General features: G+C 44.8%; 1 protein-coding gene across 1 annotated transcript; it reads right to left on the bottom strand.

Annotated features, from left to right (window-relative positions):
• Window positions 1-1,035: 1,035 nt before the first annotated feature.
• On the bottom strand, window positions 1,036-4,175 carry LOC119331436. Its single transcript, XM_037604592.1, has 4 exons — window positions 3,898-4,175; window positions 3,271-3,354; window positions 2,491-2,603; window positions 1,036-1,359 (listed from the first exon to the last, which is right to left on the bottom strand). The coding sequence occupies exons 1-4, from the start codon at window positions 4,072-4,074 to the stop codon at window positions 1,329-1,331; spliced, it is 405 nt and encodes a 134-aa protein (XP_037460489.1). The 5' UTR covers window positions 4,075-4,175; the 3' UTR covers window positions 1,036-1,328.
• Window positions 4,176-16,761: the final 12,586 nt, after the last annotated feature.

A 16,761-nucleotide genomic window follows, 5' to 3' on the forward strand; every position in this document is an offset into this window, starting at 1 on the left:
TGCTAGAGAAAAGATAACACGGACACAATCGGGTAATAATTGAAGTACACTTTACATGCAATGTAAATTGATAACAGAAAGGCAATTTGAAGATGTATACATATGACTGATTATCCAACTAAAAATCTTTACAAATTAAGATCTACTTGATGTGCTTAAGAAATTCTCACAATATCAGAAATATTGTTTTTAGCACCATTCGCATAATATTTGAGTAAGTATAATAAAAACTTCTTCCTCGAATCATACCCATTTCACACAAGCAATATATGTAGTTAGAACAAATACTTCACGTCAAATGTCTTAAAATATGTAATAGAGAGTACTCACGGTACAAACCGGACGAACAATTCTTTACCATCCCACCAGAGCATAAAATAAAAAGTAAAATAGCCGGACACATCCCTGCCATTTCCTAAATTAATTTTATCTTGAATATAGTGATAAAAAAATGTCTGTATTTTGAATGTTATGATAATGAAATATATAAACTTACCAGTCTATACTCGTTGGAATACCAAGCGGAATAACGCTGTCATCTAGATACATCTGAATGCACATGCGTTGCCATAGAACAACAAGTTTAATACATTAATAAAAAATCATTTTAATTCACAACATGTCACTTGCAGCTTATGATTTCTTTGGAACAAATATCATTATGTATTACTGTTAGACAAAATCATGATTACTCTTAAGACAAAATCCATGACTGCATTCAAATTTGAGGTGGTATAATTTTATGACACATAACACGTATATTATCAATTAAATTTGGTGGTCAAAGTTAAATCACACAGAGAGTATATACACGCTACTTTTCTTACAAAATTTGATCTATGAATACATCTTCTCTTCCCCCTTGCAATCCATCTCCTCAGCTTTGCCGCAAGCTTTTTTTGCAATAAAAGCCACACTTTAATAAGAAAATGAGAAGTACAGCATTTGGTAATAACCACACATTCAACAATGGACTTGAATGTCACTAACTCTGCTCTGCACTACAACAGGATCTGCCTTTGCCATACACGACGCTTCCAGCAACATCACAACAAATGCTATGTCAGCTAACAATCATAGAAACATCTGTCATAATGGTTAAATGGTGCTTTTGTTGACACTTGTATACATATCGTCGACATATTTCAATGGGCATACACTACTTGCCATGTGTTACATCAAAATATATGACCACAACATCTGCTCTCCTTCCCCTCCTTCCGTCTGCCACCGAGACAGGGACCTAGACTTTGTGCTGCTCTTATTGATTTAATGAAAAACGTTATTTATCTCGGTTAGAACACAAATGCTTAGATAGCATCTGCATGTCAGGTAAGGGTAATGTGGCTTGGATAGCATCTGCAAGTTAGGGAAGAATTATGCGACCGTGTAATATTTGGACAGGAACAAAAGTCATGAAAACCTAAAAGTAAAGTTCATGAAGACACAAACGATAGTCTTATCACTTCTCAGGTTTTAACTTTCTTATTAGTGTACCAAATTGGCTCAAATATCTACCTCTAGTCTGAAAAATAAGAATGAACGAGATCACGCAATCAAGATGGAGGTTGTCATGCATTTTTCTCTGTGCAGATCATCAACATGAATAAACAGGTACATAAACAAGAAAATGATGAAATGGAACTTATTCAGCCGATTGGTCTTAGAGCATTGTATAAAATTGATACTCCCTCTGATCCATACTACTTGTCTCAAACAGATGTATCTAGCATTGATATACGTCTAGATACATCCGTTTTAGCGACAACTAATATGGATCAGTGGGAGTAATAGATCATGCAGTCAAGTGAACAATGGACAAAGCACTAAACATTCCTTGGGTGCTCACACACTCGACAAGTAGACGGTACTCTTAAATAACTATGATAAAGGGATTTCATCCAAAAATACTATGTTGCAGAAGATGTTCTGGAATATATCAATCTAAAGGAGCTAAATTATCAAAGCTATAGAATGATTGGCTCGGTATCTTGTCTACAATTTAAGATTAACAATTATTTGATAGTTTCTCATCAAGCGGGGCTTTAAATACTGACCGTTCCATTATTGACATGGAGTTCAAACGGCGCAGTGAGAATTTATACTCAAAAATTAAGATGACGTACTGACATGCAAGTTCAATTTAAAGGTTAACTTCAATGCCAACCATAAATCGACTGGAAGTGCATCTATGCATGGATGTTATGGAGCTTTCAGGTAGTAACAATAAAGTGCAGAGATAATAGTGTACCTCTAAATGTAAGACCATCCAGGTAACAATATTTTTGTTGTCAGTACAAATGCAGTTGATGTTGCCAAAATAATTCATCTTCTTGGTCCATAAAAGAGGAGAAACTTAACACCAAAACATCTTATCATAAGTGATCCAAGTTGTTTTCTTGCGAGAGTGGGAATTCTTGGAATATCCTTTAACCAAATAGTGTGAAATGTACATCACTTTATTCAGGGGGTTCGTTTGATGGAATTTACCTTTTCACATAGCAGGAGCAGAAATCTGTGAGGATGAATGTCTCCATGATTTGTGACAGGAGAACTATAGCCCGCCAGCACGAAGCCAACATACAGCCACGAGTAAGCAAAACCTACAGAAGACATTTTAGTAGTTTAACGATCAACGCTGCCACAAAAAAGTCTATGACATCCCAGCTTTTTTATTCTTATAAAAGATAAGTACCAGGAACACCTGCGTTTTACAGCGCAAACTAATGGCAGAGGTAAAAACAAATCCCCACGGATCAACACAACAGCCTGCTGGGAACAAAAGAGCATGGAGCAGGCGCACACATAAAAAAATAGGAGTGCAGTCCATCATATATAGACTTGGTTTTTGTCTTGAACAACTCAAGCAGCTTCCAAGTGGACACATGTACACCTATATTTGGAATTTAGAATTCCTTGAGATGCCATCATGAGCAAGTATCAGTTTTGATCCATAAAACACATGGTCTCTCTTTTTCTAATCATTATACATCCTATAACATCATTAAATGTTATCAATCTATATCTATAAAAGATGCAAAATATCAATCAAATTATGATCTCAAATTTGGAATGAAAGTGAAATCGAGTCATGATATCTCGCTGAATTCGACATTGCATATGTTGTCCAACTTGAGTTCAAGTAGTCACCAGCAAGACCCTGCTAACTAACCTCGTACAAAACCTTTATCTCTAGATCTAAATTGGCGAACTTGCACGGAAATTGGAACTAATTTTTAGCATAGAGGGAAAGGGGAGAGGAGCACTCACCTGCCATGTTGCCTGACCTTCATCGACCCAGCAGCATTCCAAGCCAAGATATGCCCTCAGTGTTCTAAAAATCTGCAGAACAACCTGTAAAAAACATTAAGTGTATCCTACATACAGAACAGGAGTAAGATCGATGCATGCCTGTAAAATCAAGAACCACTAAATCTGATTCATACACAAAAGAACATGGGAGAGCTTATGACATCCTGCTAGGCTACATCCAGCACCACCCCTCCACCACGACCTCCTCGTCAGTCCCGTGACCAGTAGCCACATTAACGTGAGGAGACGCGGGGGTGCAGACCGGCGAATATAAACGATGCATGTAACAGTTGAGATATAGAAAAATAAAGAGAATCACTCAAACTGGGAGGGCCAGGATGTTGTTCTGTAGGCAATAATGGATTAGTGAAATAAAGCCCGGGGGACCCTATTTCATCATAATGGATCTGTGAAATCTGTGGACAAGAAAAGAGATTCACCACGGGTGACTTTTATGTTAACTGAAACTACACAGTAACTGGCAAGCTTTATAAAAGATGCAAGCCTTAGTATTCGTTCAAGATCATAATAAGAAATTGTAATTTAAGGTAAAGACGTCTCAGCAAGTTCATGAGTTGGCCTCACCTTGGAGCATCCCAACAGAAGCCAACCCACAGCCAGGCGCATTAGCACGATCAAATGCGTGTACGACGGTGGACGCCTCATACACGGTTGTCTGATAACCGATGGACAAAGGAGAAGGAGAGCCTCATCAGTAGCATCATGGTGGATTTCACACCTTGTGCTCCGCCCAACGAACATGGACGCCGCCGGCGGCGGCCCGATGGAGCTCGAACCCGAGAGACTCTGCTGCTTGCTAGGAGGGGTCAGGGAGGGTCGGAGCACATGAGCATTGACGTGAAGAGAGAGTATACAACTCAAGTGTGCAATAAGCAGTATTCAACTCAAAGTCATTAGCCAACAAATTCCCTGTACCAAGCGATACGGTTTCTCAGGCTCAGACTTGCTTTCCCCAGCGTGTGTGGCGGTTGAGACATCAAACTTTTTGGAGGAAGGCCATTGTCACTGCGAGAAGACGGAGCTAGTCGTGCCTCCTTTTGGCTTATCTGGCCAGTGGCGCCATAATACGACCAAGAGTGTTATACCCAGCAGGAGCAGTCATCTCGTCCTCCAAAAACAAAGCCAATATTTATATACAATTTACAGAGATACAAAACCAAGCTTGGAGTAACTTTTATAACACATGCACGAACGATGAACAAAAAATAAAATAACCTGCTGCAGTAGAAGTAGAACGTTGTTGTCACCGTGAAATGTAGACTGGACATCAGATTCAGCTTTGAAAACTCAGTCTTCAAACCTTGGCCACCACAGGCCTCACGAAACTACTGATAAAAGTGAAAGAAAATCCAGTGAGAACCACCGATCTGTGTAGAAAAAGATATACTCAATTATTTTAACATTTTCACAATACCTGAATTGTGGTCATATTCTGCCAGGTTAGTGTAGCTTTCAGTGCACTCGAGTAAACGTGTATCGCCTAACTAATTTAAGGTGTTCTCTTCACGTCCATATTTTCCTGAATGCATAAAGGTTATATAATTAATGTTCTGGCTGAAATTGAACTTCTCCTATTGGGTTCGCCTACATTTTTTTTTGAGAAAGTTCTTTCCATTTTTCTCTCCTCTCTAATTTTTTTTGATATATTATGCTGCAAATTTCTTGATTATTCTTTGCTGCAAAATGTCAGGCTCACTTAGTTGTAACAGGATTTGGGAAAAACTGCTTATAGTGGTATTTAATCAATCTGCTTTGTTTCTTCTATGGATTTATAGCATGAAGAATCAATATGAGAAAATAGATATAACTAAATCCCATGATTTCTTCGGAAAATGAATGTTTACAAACTGCAATTCACATGTATAGGACATCATCAGACAATGTTATACTTACAGTTCTAATACCTAGTACATAGATCACGCCAAGGATCTGACAAATATTACTGGAGAAGGGCAGAAGGTGGTCATGAAAATCTAGCGTGATTGCTCAAGCAGTTCGTATCTATACACAATTTAATTTATATATGTGCTAGGAGGATCGATGCACCAGCGTGATTGCTGAAGCAACAACAATGCAGTAGGCTAGGTAAGAAATGGTGTGATGTGCTTCCTGAATTTTCCTTACCGATCGGAGAGGCTCTGCTCTGTGCTGCTACAACTATGATTACACAGTACTGTAATCTGAATTCCCCTGCATTAATATGACCAAAACCAAATATTGTACAATAGCCAACTAAATACAGTTGTTTTCATTCAAATGCAGGTCCATTGATTGACGACAGGGAAGTTGTGCGAACCTGAAGAAAATGTGTCTGCCCGTGGTCGGATTGCCGGAAAGTTGTGGAGTTTGGTGCGTCCGTCCGGAGCAGGGGACGTGCAGGCCGGGACGTGGAGCAAGGGACGGGCAGGCCGATGTGTCAGTGTCCCGGCATGGAGGGCGGTCTCGTTTGGCCGGCATGGAACATGCATGGAGTTCGACCCAGCTGGCTGCCCGCAGCTGACAGTGGGCTAGGCAGACCGGCGGCGCGCGACGGTTGGTGACGTCGGTAGCCTACGGGACTCACCGGCTGTGTGAGTGGCCATGGCGAGGACCTCAATCAGTCGTCTGGCAAGCCCGTAGAGCTTGGGGATGTGGGGATTCCTCCGGCCAGGGAGGAGAGAGGAGCGGCTCTAAAAATTGTATGGAAAATCTCTACATACATAATGCAAACCCCTTTTGCAGGGACATGAAAAGGCTGATAGTAGTTCTATAGTGGCATATATCAAATAGCTTTACTGGCACAACCGTACATGCCCTAAATACAGCAGAATTCTTTCAGTCTTGAGCACATGACGAAAAAACAAACTTGCGATGGGGCTTGTGGAGTTGTGGTGGAGGTTGTTAATTACCTAATGCAGTGGCCACACGCGCGCTAGTTGAGGGCTCACGGTGCACGTTGGATTGGCGACCTGGACCTCGAGGGCCTTGGCTCTGTCAGGAGGAGGTCCTGAGTTCCTGCCGAGGACAGCCTGACGGGGGAGACGCACGGCCGCTCGCGTTGCCCGCAACGTGACCACGCCCTGCCCTAGGGTTCCACGACGGCGGCAGCGTCGTCCACAGCCACACCCTCCCTGAGTCCTGCCCTGAACTGGGGTTGTGAGATGGCGGCGGTGGCGGAGGTCTCTGAGGTTGGAGAGGGGCAAGATGTAGGACGGCGGATGCTGGAGCTATGGTGGCGACGGCGTCATCCCACAATCATGACCTAGGAAAAGGATTGAGGAGGGATTGGATCGAGAGAGCAGTTGGATTGGCGGTGTCGTCTTCCCTGTGAGGTCCGCGGCGGCGAGATCGCCCCTCCCCTGTCAGGTCCGCGGCGGCGAGATCGCCCCTCCCCTGTCAGGTCCGCGGCGACGAGATCGTGTCTTCCCTGTGAGGTCAGCGGCGGCTAGATCGCCCCTCCCCTGTGAGGTCTGTTGGAAATATGCCCTAGAGGCAATAATAAATTAGTTATTATTATTATATTTCATTGTTCATGATAATCGTTTATTATCCATGCTAGAATTGTATTGATAGGAAACTCAGATAAATGTGTGGATACATAGACAACAACATGTTCCTAGTAAGCCTCTAGTTGACTAGCTCGTTGATCAATAAATGGTTACGGTTTCCTGACCATGGACATTGGATGTCGTTGATAACGGGATCACATCATTAGGAGAATGATGTGATGGACAAGACCCAATCCTAAGCCTAGCACAAAGATCGTGTTGTTCGTTTGCTAAAGCTTTTCTAATGTCAAGTATCATTTCCTTAGACCATGAGATTGTGCAACTCCCGGATACCGTAGGAGTGCTTTGGGTGTGCCAAACGTCACAACGTAACTGGGTGGCTATAAAGGTCCACTACAGGTATCTCCGAAAGTGTTTGTTGGGTTGGCACGAATCGAGACTGAGATTTGTCACTCAGTGTAAACGGAGAGGTATCTCTGGGCCCACTCGGTACGACATCATCATAATGTGCACAATGTGATCAAGGAGTTGATCACGGGATGATGTGTTACGGAACGAGTAAAGAGACTTGCCGGTAACGAGATTGAACAAGGTATCGGGATACCGACGATCGAATCTCGGGCAAGTATCATACCGATGGACAAAGGGAATTGTATACGGGATTGATTAAGTCCTTGACATCGTGGTTCATCCGATGAGATCATCGTGGAACATGTGGGAGCCGACATGGGTATCCAGATCCCGATGTTGGTTATTGACCGGAGAGTTGTCTCGGTCATGTCTGCATGGTTCCCGAACCCGTAGGGTCTACACACTTAAGGTTCGATGACGCTAGGGTTATAGGGAAAGTATGTACGCGGTTACCGAATGTTGTTCGGAGTCCCGGATGAGATCCCGGACGTCACGAGGAGTTCCGGAATGGTCCGGAGGTAAAGATTGATATATAGGAAGTATGGTTTTGGCCACCGGAAGTGTTCCGAGCATCACCGACAGTGTACGGGGACCACCGGGAGGGTCTCGGTGGTCCACCAAGTGGGGCCACCAGCCCCGGAGGGCTGCATGGGCCAAGTGTGGGAGAGGACCAGCCCCAGGTGGGCTGGTGCGCCCCCCCACCAAGGCCCAAGGCGCAAGGGAGAGTGGAAGGGGGTAAACCCTAGGCTCAGATGGGCCTAAGGCCCACCTAGTGGTGCGCCCCCCTCTCTCCCCCTTTCCCCCCCTAGATGGGATCTAGGGCTGGCCGCCACTCCTAGGGGTGGAAACCTAGGTGGGGGCGCAGCCCCTCCCCTCCCCTATATATACTTGAGGTTTTGGGCTGCCATAGAGACGATTCAATCTCCTTCTTGGCGCAGCCCTACCCCTCTCCCTCCTTGTCTCTTGCGGTGCTTGGCGAAGCCCTGCTGGAGTACCACGCTCCTCCACTACCACCACATCGTCGTGCTGCTGCTGGATGGAGTCTTCCCCAACCTCTCCTTCTCCCCTTGCTGGATCAAGGCGTAGGAGACGTCACCGGGCTGTACGTGTGTTGAACATGGAGGTGTCGTCCGTTCGCCACTAGGATCATCGGTGATTTGGATCACGACGAGTACGACTCCATCAACCCCGTTCACTTGAACGCTTCCGCTTAGCGATCTACAAGGGTATGTAGATGCACTCTCCTTCCCCTTGTTGCTAGATTACTCCATAGATTGATCTTGGTGATGCGTAGAAAATTTTGAATTTCTGCTACGTTCCCCAACAGTGGCATCATGAGCCAGGTTTATGCGTAGTTTCTATGCACAAGTAGAACACAAAGCAGTTGTGGGCGTCGATATTGTCAATTTACTTGCTGTTACTAGTCTTATCTTGATTCGGCGGCATCGTGGGATGAAGCGGCCCGGACCGACCTTACACGTACTCTTACGTGAGACTGGTTCCACTGACTGACATGCACTAGTTGCATAAGGTGGCTAGCGGGTGTCTGTCTCTCCCACTTTAGTCGGATCGGATTCGATGAAAAGGGTCCTTATGAAGGGTAAATAGAAATTGGCATATCACGTTGTGGTTTTGGCGTAGGTAAGAAACGTTCTTGCTAGAAACCTATAGCAGCCATGTAAAAACTTGCAACAACAATTAGAGGACGTCTAACTTGTTTTTGCAGCATATGCCTTGTGACGTGATATGGCCAAAAGGATGTGATGAATGATATATGTGATGTATGAGATTGATCATGTTCTTGTAATAGGAATCACGACTTGCATGTCGATGAGTATGACAACCGGCAGGAGCCATAGGAGTTGTCTTAATTTATTTATGACCTGTGTGTCAACTTAAACGTCATGTAATTACTTTACTTTATTGTTAAAGTGTTAGCCATAGTAGTAGAAGTAATAGATGACGAGACAACTTCAAGAAGACACGATGATGGAGATCCTGATGATGGAGATCATGGTGTCATGCCGGTGACAAGATGATCATGGAGCCCCAAGATGGAGATCAAAGGAGCTATATGATACTGGCCATATCATGTCACTATTATTTGATTGCATGTGATGTTTATCATGTTTTACATCTTATTTGCTTAGAACGACGGTAGCTTAAATAAGATGATCCCTCACTAAAATTTCAAGAAAAGTGTTCCCCCTAACTGTGCACCGTTGCGAAGGTTCGTTGTTTCGAAGCACCACGTGATGATCGGGTGTGATAGATTCTAACGTTCGAATACAACGGGTGTAAGCCAGATTTACACAGCAAAAACACTTAGGTTGACTTGACGAGCCTAGCATGTACAGACATGGCCTTGGAACACGGAAGACCGAAAGGTCGAGCACGAGTCGTATAGAAGATACGATCAACATGAAGATGTTCACCGATGTTGACTAGTCCGTCTCACGTGATGATCGGACACGGCCTAGTTGACTCGGATCATGTTTCACTTAGATGACTAGAGGGATGTCTATCTGAGTGGGAGTTCATTAAATAATTTGATTAGATGAACTCAATTATCATGAACATAGTCTAAATTGTCTTTGCAAATATGTTGTAGATAAATAGCTCACGTTGTAGCTCCCTGTTTCAATACGTTCCTAGAGAAAGACCAAGTTGAAAGATATTGTAAGCACAATTGCGGACTAGGTCCGTAGTCCGAGGAGTGTCCTCATTGCTACACAGAAGGCTTACGTCTTTGATGCACCGCTCGATGTGCAAACCCCTACAACATCGTCTGTGGATGTTGTGAACACCTGACAGACACGTCCTGATGACTACTTGATAGTTTAGTGCACCATACTTTACGGCTTAGAATCGGGATTCCAATGACGTTTTGAACGCCATAGAACATTCGAGATGTTCCAAGAGCTGAAATTGGGATTTCAGGCTCATGCCCGTGTTGAGAGGTATGAGACCTCTGACAAGTTCTTTTACCAACAAGATGGAGGAGAATAGCTCAGCGAGTGAGCATGTGCTCAGAATGTCTAGGTGCTACAATCACTTAAATCAAGTGGGGGTTAAACTTCCAGATAAGATAGTGATTGATAGAGTTCTCTAGCCACTATCACTAAGCTGCTAGATCTTCGTGATGAACTATGACATGCAAGGGATGGAGTTGATCCCGGAGCTATTCGCGGTGCTTAAGACCGCAAAAGGTAGAAATCAAGAAGGAGCATCAAGTGTTGATGGTTTAACAAGACCACTGGTTTCAAGGAGGGCAAGGGCTAGAAGGGAAACTTCATGGATGGCAAATCAGTTGCCGCTCCAGTGAAGGAACCCAAGGTTGAACCTAAACCCGAGACTAAGTGCTTCTATTGTAAGGGGAACGGTCACTGGTAGCGGAATTACCCCAAATGCATGGTAGATAAGAAGGCTGGCAACTTCAACAAAGGATATACGTGTTATTAATGTGTACCTCACTAGTACTCCTAGTAGCACCTGGGTATTGGATACCGATTCAGTTGCTATTATTGGTGACTTGAAGCAAAAGCTACAGACTAAACATAGACTGGCTAAGGGCGAGGTGACGATGTGTGTTGGAAGTGTTTCCAAAGTTGATGAGATCATCATCGCACGCTCCATCTGCCTTCGGGATTAGTATTGAACCTAGATAAATGTTATCAGGTGTCTACGTTGAGCATGAATATGATTAGATCATGTTCATTGCAATACGGTCATTCATTTAAGTTAGAGAATAATGGTTATTCTGTTTACATGAATGATACCTTTCATGGTCATGCACCCTATGTGAATGGTTCATTGAATCTCGGTCATGGTAATACACATGTTCACGCCAAAAGATGTAGAGTTAATAATGATAGTACCACTTTCTTGTGGCACTGCCGCTTAGGTCATATTGGCGTAAGATGCATGAAGAAACTCCATGCTGATGGATGTTTGGAGTCACTTGATTTTGAATCGCTTGACACATGCGAGCCATGCCTCATGGGCAGGATGACTAAGACCCTGTCTTCAGGTAAAATGAAACGGGCAAGTGACTTGTTGGAATTCATACATGCTGATGCGTGTGATCCAATGAGAATTGAAGCGTGCGGCGGATATCGCTATTTTCTCATCTTCACTGACGATTTGAGTAGATATAGGTATATTTACTTAATGAAGCACAGGTCTGAAACATTTAAAAAGTTCAAGCGGTTTCAGAGTGAAGTTAAGAATCATCATAACAAAGAAGATCATGTTCCTACGATCTGATCAAAAGGGGATTTTCTGATTTATGAGTTTGGCAATCACTTAAGACATTGTGGAATTGTTTCACAGTTGAAGCCACCTGGAACACCACAAGGTAATGGTGTGTCCGGACGTTGTAATCGAACCCTATGAGATATGGTGCGAACTATGATGTCTCTTACCAATCTACCGTTTTCGTTTTGAGGTTATGTGTTAGAGACAGCTGCATTCACTTTAGATAGGACACCATCTAAGTCCGTTGAGACGACGTCGTATGAACATTGGTTTGGCAAGAAACCAAAGTTGTCGTTTCTTAATGTTTGGGGCTGCAATGCTTAAGGCTTCAGCCAGAGAAGCTCGAACCCAAAGTGGACAAACACATCTTCATAGGATACCCAAAGGTGAAAGTAGGGTATACCTTCTATCTCAGATCCGAGGGCAAATTGTTTGTCGCTAAGAACGGGTCCTTTCTCGAGAAGGAGTCTCTCTCGAAAGAATTGAGTGGGAGGAAGATAGAACTTGATAAGGTTGTCGAACCTTTATTTCAACCAGAGAGTGATGCAACACAAAAAGATGTTTTCTGTGGAGCCTACATCTGTTGAATAAGAAGTTAATGATAGTGATCATGAAGCTTCGAATCAAGTTGCTATCAAACCCCGTAGGTCGACAAGGATATGTACTACTCCTAAGTGGTACGGTAATCCTGTCTTAGATATCATGTTGTTAGACAACAATGAACCTATGAGCTATGGAGAAGCGATGGTGGACCCGTATTCTGACAAATGGTTAGAAGCCATGAAATCTGAGATAGGATCCATATATCAGAACAAAGTATGGACTTTGGTGGACTTGCCCGATGATCAGCAAGCCATTGAGATAAATGGATCTTTAAGAAGAAGACGGACGTGGGCGGTAATGTTACCATCTATGAAGCTCGACTTGTGGGAAAGAGTCTTTTCACAAGTTCAAGGAGTTGACTACGATGAGAATTTCTCAGCCGTAGCGATGCTTAAGTCCGTCGGAATCATGATAGCATTAGCTGTATTTTTCGATTATGAAATCTTACAGATGGATGTCAAAACAAGTTTTCTTACCAGTTTTCGTAAGAAAAGTTGTATGTGATACAATCAAAGTTTTGTCGATCCCAAGGATGCTAAAAGGTATGCTGGCTCCAGCGATCCTTCTATGGACTAGAGCAAGCATCTCGGAATCGGAATATATGTTTTGATGGAGTGATCAAAGCTTTTAGGTTTATACAATATTTGTTAGAAACTTGTATTTACAAGAAAGTGAGTGGGAGCACTACAACATTTTCTGATAAGTATATGTGGATGACATATTGTTGATCCGAGATAATGTAGAATTTCTGGAAAGCATAAACGGTTTGTTTGAAGAGTGATTTTCAAAGGAAGACCTGGATAAAGCTGCTTACATATTGGGCATCAAGATCTATAGAGATAGATCAAGACGCGTGATGATACTTTCAAAGAACGCACACCTTGACATGTTTTTGAAGGAGTTCAAAATAGATCAGTCAAGGAAGGGGTTCTTACCTGAGTTGTAAGGTGTGAAGTTGAGTAAGACTCAAAGATTGACCACGGCAGAAGAAAGAGGAAGGACGAAGGTCGTCCCCTATGCTTTTGTCATAGGCTCTATACGGTATGCCATGTTGAAGTACCGCACTTGATGTGTGCCTTGCCACATGTCTGGCAAGAGGGTACAAAGGTGATCTAGGAGTAGATCACCAGATAGCGGTCAAAATTATCCTTAGAGGAATAAGGAAATGTTTCTCGGTTATGGAGGTGATAAAGAGTTCGACGTAAAGAGTTACGTCGATGCAAGCTTAACACCTATCCGGATAGCTCTGAGTAGAGATACCGGATACGTATAATGGAGCAACAATTTGGAATAGCTCCAAGTGGAATGTGGTAGCAGCATCTACAATATAAAGTTTTTGCGAAATACATAGGGATCTGAATATGGCAAGACCCGTTGACTACAACCTCTCTCACAAGCATAACATGATCAAACCCAGAACTCTGTGAGTGTTAATCACATGGCGATGTGAACTAGATTATTGACTCTAGTGCAAGTGAGAGACTGTCGGAAATATGCCCTAGAGGCAATAATAAATTAGTTATTATTATTATTATATTTCATTGTTCATGATAATCGTTTATTATCCATGCTAGAATTGTATTGATAGGAAACTCAGATACATGTGTGGATACATAGACAACAACATGTCCCTAGTAAGCATCTAGTTGACTAGCTCATTGATCAATAGATGGTTACGGTTTCCTGACCATGGACATTGGATGTCGTTGATAACGGGATCACATCATTAGGAGAATGATGTGATGGACAAGACCCAATCCTAAGCCTAGAACAAAGATCATGTAGTTCGTTTGCTAAAGCTTTTCTAATGTCAAGTATCATTTCCTTAGACCATGAGATTGTGCAACTCCCGGATACCGTAGGAGTGCTTTGGGTGTGCCAAACGTCACAACGTAACTGGGTGGCTATAAAGGTTCACTACAGGTATCTCCGAAAGTGTCTGTTGGGTTGGCACGAATCGAGACTGGGATTTGTCACTCCGTGTAAACGGAGAGGTATCTCTGGGCCCACTCGGTAGGACATCATCATAATGTGCACAATATGATCAAGGAGTTGATCACGGGATGATGTGTTACGGAACGAGTAAAGAGACTTGCCGGTAACGAGATTGAACAAGGTATCGGGATACCGACGATCGAATCTCGGGCAAGTATCATACCGATGGACAAAGGGAATTGTATACGGGATTGATTAAGTCCTTGACATCGTGGTTCATCCGATGAGATCATCATGGAACATGTGGGAGCCAACATGGGTATCCAGATCCCGCTGTTGGTTATTGACCGGAGAGTTGTCTCGGTCATGTCTGCATGGTTCCCGAACCCGTAGGGTCTACACACTTAAGGTTCAACGACGCTAGGGTTATAGGGAAAGTATGTACGCGGTTACCGAATGTTGTTTGGAGTCCCGGATGAGATCCCGGACGTCACGAGGAGTTCCGGAATGGTCCGGAGGTAAAGATTGATATATAGGAAGTATGATTTTGGCCACCGAAAGTGTTCCGGGCATCACCGATAGTGTACCGGGACCACCGGGAGGGTCCCGGTGGTCCACCAAGTGGGGCCACCAGCCCCGGAGGGCTGCATGGGCCAAGTGTGGGAGGGGACCAGCCCCAGGTGGGCTGGTGCGCCCCCCACCAAGGCCCAAGGCGCAAGGGAGAGTGGAAGGGGGCAAACCCTAGGCTCAGATGGGCCTAAGGCCCACCTAGTGGTGCGCCGCCCTCTCTCCCCCTTGGCCGCCCCCCCCCCTAGATGGGATCTAGGGCTGGCCTCCACCCCTAGGGGTGGAAACCTAGGTGGGGGCGCAGCCCCTCCCCTCCCCTATATATACTTGAGGTTTTGGGCTGCCATAGAGACGATTCAATCTCCTTCTTGGCGCAGTCCTACCCCTCTCCCTCCTCGTCTCTTGCGGTGCTTGGCGAAGCCCTGCTGGAGTACCACACTCCTCCACCACCACCACGCCGTCGTGCTGCTGCTGGATGGAGTCTTCCCCAATCTCTCCTTCTCCCCTTGCTGGATCAAGGCGTAGGAGACGTCACCGGGCTGTACGTGTGTTGAACACGGAGGTGCCGTCCGTTCGGCAGTAGGATCATCGGTGATTTGGATCACGACGAGTAAGACTCCATCAACCCCGTTCACTTGAACGCTTCCGCTTAGCGATATACAAGGGTATGTAGATGCACTCTCCTTCCCCTCGTTGCTAGATTACTCCATAGATTGATCTTGGTGATGCCGAGAAAATTTTGAATTTCTGCTACGTTCCCCAACAAGGTCGTCGGCGGCGATCTCGTGCGCCCTGTGAGGTCGGCGACGAAGTTCTCGTGCGCCCTGCTGTAAGATCCGCGGCGGCGATATCGCACCTCCCCTATCTCGTGCGTCTGCAGCGATCGTATGTCGAGGGGAATCGGGATCGAGAGGAGTCTACGTGGATTTTTTTAGCGCGTGGGTAGGAGGGAAGACGAAAAAAACCAGCGAAATAAAACCGACGAAAATGGTGGGACGAAAATAAATCCGAAACGGAGACTACCAACTGAGACATGTTTTCCTTGGTTTTTCGCGGCTGAGGGGGAGGTGGGAGGAAATACCAAAAAAGTAACAAAAAAGACCGGGTGAGGTGGGACCAAAATAAAACCCGGAACGCGAACTATCAACTGAGACATTAGGAGTAGAGATAAATAACATGTATTATTTATTAAATACAAAGGCTGGTGCTAGGGGCCGGTCGGCTGGGCCAAAATTTTGGTTGGTTGCATGTGAGCCATCCAGATCGAGTATTGTTGGTCGTCTGATCCTTTCCCCTTTCTTCCCAAACGTGCATTATATCTCGCACACGCTGCACGAGAAATCGCCGCCCAACTGGTGGGATCCTGAGGGTCGTTGCCTCTGTCGTCCATCTCCATCGATATTTGCCCTCCTACAACACCCGTCTTCGACGGGCGTGCTCGGCCATGGCTGCTTGCAGCTCCTGCTGTGAATGGTCGGAGTTGTGCCAACGCTGACATGAAGCCTCGCCCGGCAACGATTTCAGCTCTGCTCAATGCAGTTGCAGCATCGGGTGCACAGCCCCTGTCGCACTCGCCGTTGACGCTCACCACACTGGTTGCAGCACGGATTGTGCGCTACTCGCCCAAAAGTATAACTCCCATTGATGTAGCAAAAATTTCAGCTGGTTCCAACAATTCTGCTTGCCAGTTGCAGCTTTTTGCCCTTGCCAGCGGTGTGGTCGATTCCATAAAAAATGCAGTCGATTCTAGAAAAAAAATGTCGATTGCAGGAAAAACGACCTTGCTGGCTGGCTGGTTCCGGCAATAGTTGTGTGTGGTCGCAACTTCTCGTCCGTCAGTTCCAGCAAAATGACATGCCGGTTGCACATCGGTGGCCGGCAGCTACTGGTCGTTGTCGACTCATGCAACACGGGTACGGCCGGGTCCTAGGAACCATGGCCACCGGTCGCAACATCTGTAAATGACAATATTCCCTATTATTTCAATAAGTCTTTCGTTGGTTGTAACTAATCACGTACCCGCTGCTGTGGAATTCCTGGTCACCAATTTGTTGCCTCTGTCGAGGAGGCGGCGACCATGGAGGAGAGCTCGTATGGACGGGGCACGTCGAAGGGGTTGCGTTTGCGGCGTGGCTGGGCTAGATCAGTGTGTGTGTGGTGTGTGTGT

The sequence above is a fragment of the Triticum dicoccoides genome, chromosome 7A, assembly GCF_002162155.2.
Source record: "Triticum dicoccoides isolate Atlit2015 ecotype Zavitan chromosome 7A, WEW_v2.0, whole genome shotgun sequence".
Taxonomy (NCBI): Eukaryota; Viridiplantae; Streptophyta; class Magnoliopsida; order Poales; family Poaceae; genus Triticum; species Triticum dicoccoides.

Coding starts and splice junctions, on each gene's coding strand:
- LOC119331436 (XM_037604592.1), bottom strand. CDS start 4,074: ATGTTCGTTGGGCGGAGCACAAGGTGTGAAATCCACCATGATGCTACT. Junction 2,604..3,270: donor AAGGTCAGGCAACATGGCAG/GTGAGTGCTCCT, acceptor TGTCTTCTGTAG/GTTTTGCTTACTCGTGGCTG. Junction 1,360..2,490: donor TGCTCCTGCTATGTGAAAAG/GTAAATTCCATC, acceptor CCTAACTTGCAG/ATGCTATCCAAGCCACATTA.